The 2,465-nt window shown below is 38.6% G+C and overlaps 1 protein-coding gene across 1 annotated transcript in view; it reads left to right on the forward strand.

The window, feature by feature from the left end:
• LOC117108374 (DBH-like monooxygenase protein 1 homolog) overlaps positions 1-2,465 on the forward strand; it is a 38,181-nt gene that overhangs the window by 19,694 nt on the left and 16,022 nt on the right. The window contains exons 4-5 of the mRNA XM_033250375.1: positions 386-472; positions 1,982-2,146. Coding sequence (XP_033106266.1) covers positions 386-472; positions 1,982-2,146 — 252 coding nt within the window. The remainder of the gene's footprint in view (positions 1-385; positions 473-1,981; positions 2,147-2,465) is intronic.

Here is a 2,465-nt window from a genome sequence, read left to right on the forward strand (position 1 = left end):
AATAATAATAATAATAATAATAATAATAATAATAATAATAATAATAATAATAATATCATCACAGTGACAGAGAAGTTTAGCTCTGTCGCCTAATGTTGTGGTAGCCACTCTGAGTAGGCATGCAACCTGTGGAGATCTTATTAAAAATATGCCAGTACAATTCCAACCAACGTTGATCCTGCGTGCAATATGGCTAATTAAAGAACGCAGTACACTTTTTTGGAAAGCGGTGGTCTCCTGGTGCACTGCCAGATGGACCCTACTGAAACCAAGTCTTCAGACTTAGTTGGTGGGAGTCATACCAAAAATACTCCTATCTTATCCTTTCCTATTAAGGATCAAATAGATTCTTATCAATTGATGTCCTGTTATATTTTTTTGGCAGGTGACGGTACCTAGTGACTCTGACACGACCTACTGGTGCACTTCCTTTGCAGTTCCAGCATTTGACAACCCAGTTCATGTTGTTCGAGTAAGTATATCAGCATATTATGTTACATTTTAGTTACATACCGGTACACTAACAATTCTAAATGCATTATACTATCGTACATACCTGTCAGGTGAAGTTTAGACAAGCGGTAAAGATGCACGTATTATATGTACAGTTAATCGATTGTATTGGGCCCGAATCTCCCCTTTTTATAATTATTTGTGAATTTATTGTATACTTTTTTTTTCAGAATCTATTATTATTCACAAATATATTTTGTTTTAAATTGAGACTGTAGATTGTGATATCTACGGCCGAAAATATCTAAAATCTGCATCTTACTTCTTCACTGCATCCGCCAAACGAGTTCTGTCATCACAGGCCTCAGGTGGCAAGCCTATCAATCGGGCTTGCACGTCGTCCAGACCGAAAAATATATAAATAACGTTTTAAAATTTACATTTTACCTGTCATTGTGCAAAACTTTGGATTAAATCAGTCCAGTAATTTTGAATTATGCGCCAGGACAGGCACACAGACAGACCGACACACCGACAGACGCGCGCTATTGAAATACCCTGCCTCTTCCTTCGTAGGCAATGGGGAATGTCAATGAAAGGTAAAATTATAAAAACAATGACAAACAATACAATATTTACTATTATACTAAAAGACCAACATTGAAAGAAATTCAATTAAAAAAATATATCTTGAAACTGTGTTTTAAAATTAAAAAATCTGTATGTACTATTCCAGCATTTTTGTCGTTCAGTTGCTTAAATTTCGTTTCAACAAATTATCAACATTTCTGTCTTTCTTTCTTTCCGGAACACAGCTTCAATAACGTCATAAAATAAACCTTTAAGAATAATATTTTCGAAGTGTCTATGCCTACGCCGATTCGTAAACATTAATCATATGCTATGCTTACGTCGATGACGGGACTTCAACGCAATTAAGGCGTACATAATTATGTCTATTACTGTAAAAATGGACACCCTCTAACATTATTTTAGAGGAAATCAACCCAGTATGTTTCTTTCTAAAAATGTCATTGTCAAGTAGTTAAAAATCACCTAAAATCACCTTATTTTGCGAGTTACCGCTCCTCAACAGAATATCGAGCCCCCCACTTCACCGTCAAGCCCCCATCAGCACCCCCATTTCAAGACTTTAAGATACACCAGTGGTCGTCTAAAGGCCAACTCAGACAGCGTCGGCCGACGCAGCCCGACCCGATTTATCGTCGGGGACAGTCTTAAGCCGTCGTGAGAAATATTAAACACGTTTAATATTCTACTACGCGACTGCCCCCGACGCACACCTTCTACTACGCGACTGCCCCCGACGCACACCATCGCGTCTGCGTTCAACTCACACAGACCCGACGCGACAACAAATCGCGTCGGGCTGCGTCGGCCGACGCTGTCTGAGTTGGCCTTAACGCTCACAAGTATCAGAGTTGGATTCGTCGGTCGACGGTCGTACGAAGCAGTGAGTGCCTGGCTTTAGATAATTAACATTTCCTTCTTAATCTTGCTCTTATAGTTCGAAACTATTGTCCAAGAAGGCCATGAATCTCTGGTCCATCACCTCATTGCATATAGCTGCAATAGTAAGAATGTCTGGTCCGGCATTTGTTTCAGAAATAATATGCCTGATGACTTTTGGAGTTGCAGACGTATGATATATGCATGGGCTGTCGGTGGTGGTGTAAGTATTTTACAGTTCTTTATAACCATTTCCATTTAAAAAAGTGTACTAGACTTATATGTATAATGAAATTAAAGAAAGGGCAAACGTCATGGGTGTCAGGGAAAATTTAGCCACAAGAAAGAGAAAAATTGAAAAAGCTAGGTTTTTTTAAAGGATAAGTCAAATTGCAAGATCGATTTATTGTCATTGTGTACAATTCGGTTCACATGGAATTCAGGTTCCAACAAAAAAGAACTTCTTTCTTGCGTTTAAAAGAATATACGCACACACACACACACACGCACACCCACCCACATACACACCCCCACATATATAT

This window comes from Anneissia japonica, unplaced genomic scaffold (assembly GCF_011630105.1).
Source record: "Anneissia japonica isolate Jap-2015-1 unplaced genomic scaffold, ASM1163010v1 scaffold426_len1935630_cov189, whole genome shotgun sequence".
Taxonomy (NCBI): domain Eukaryota; kingdom Metazoa; phylum Echinodermata; class Crinoidea; order Comatulida; family Comatulidae; genus Anneissia; species Anneissia japonica.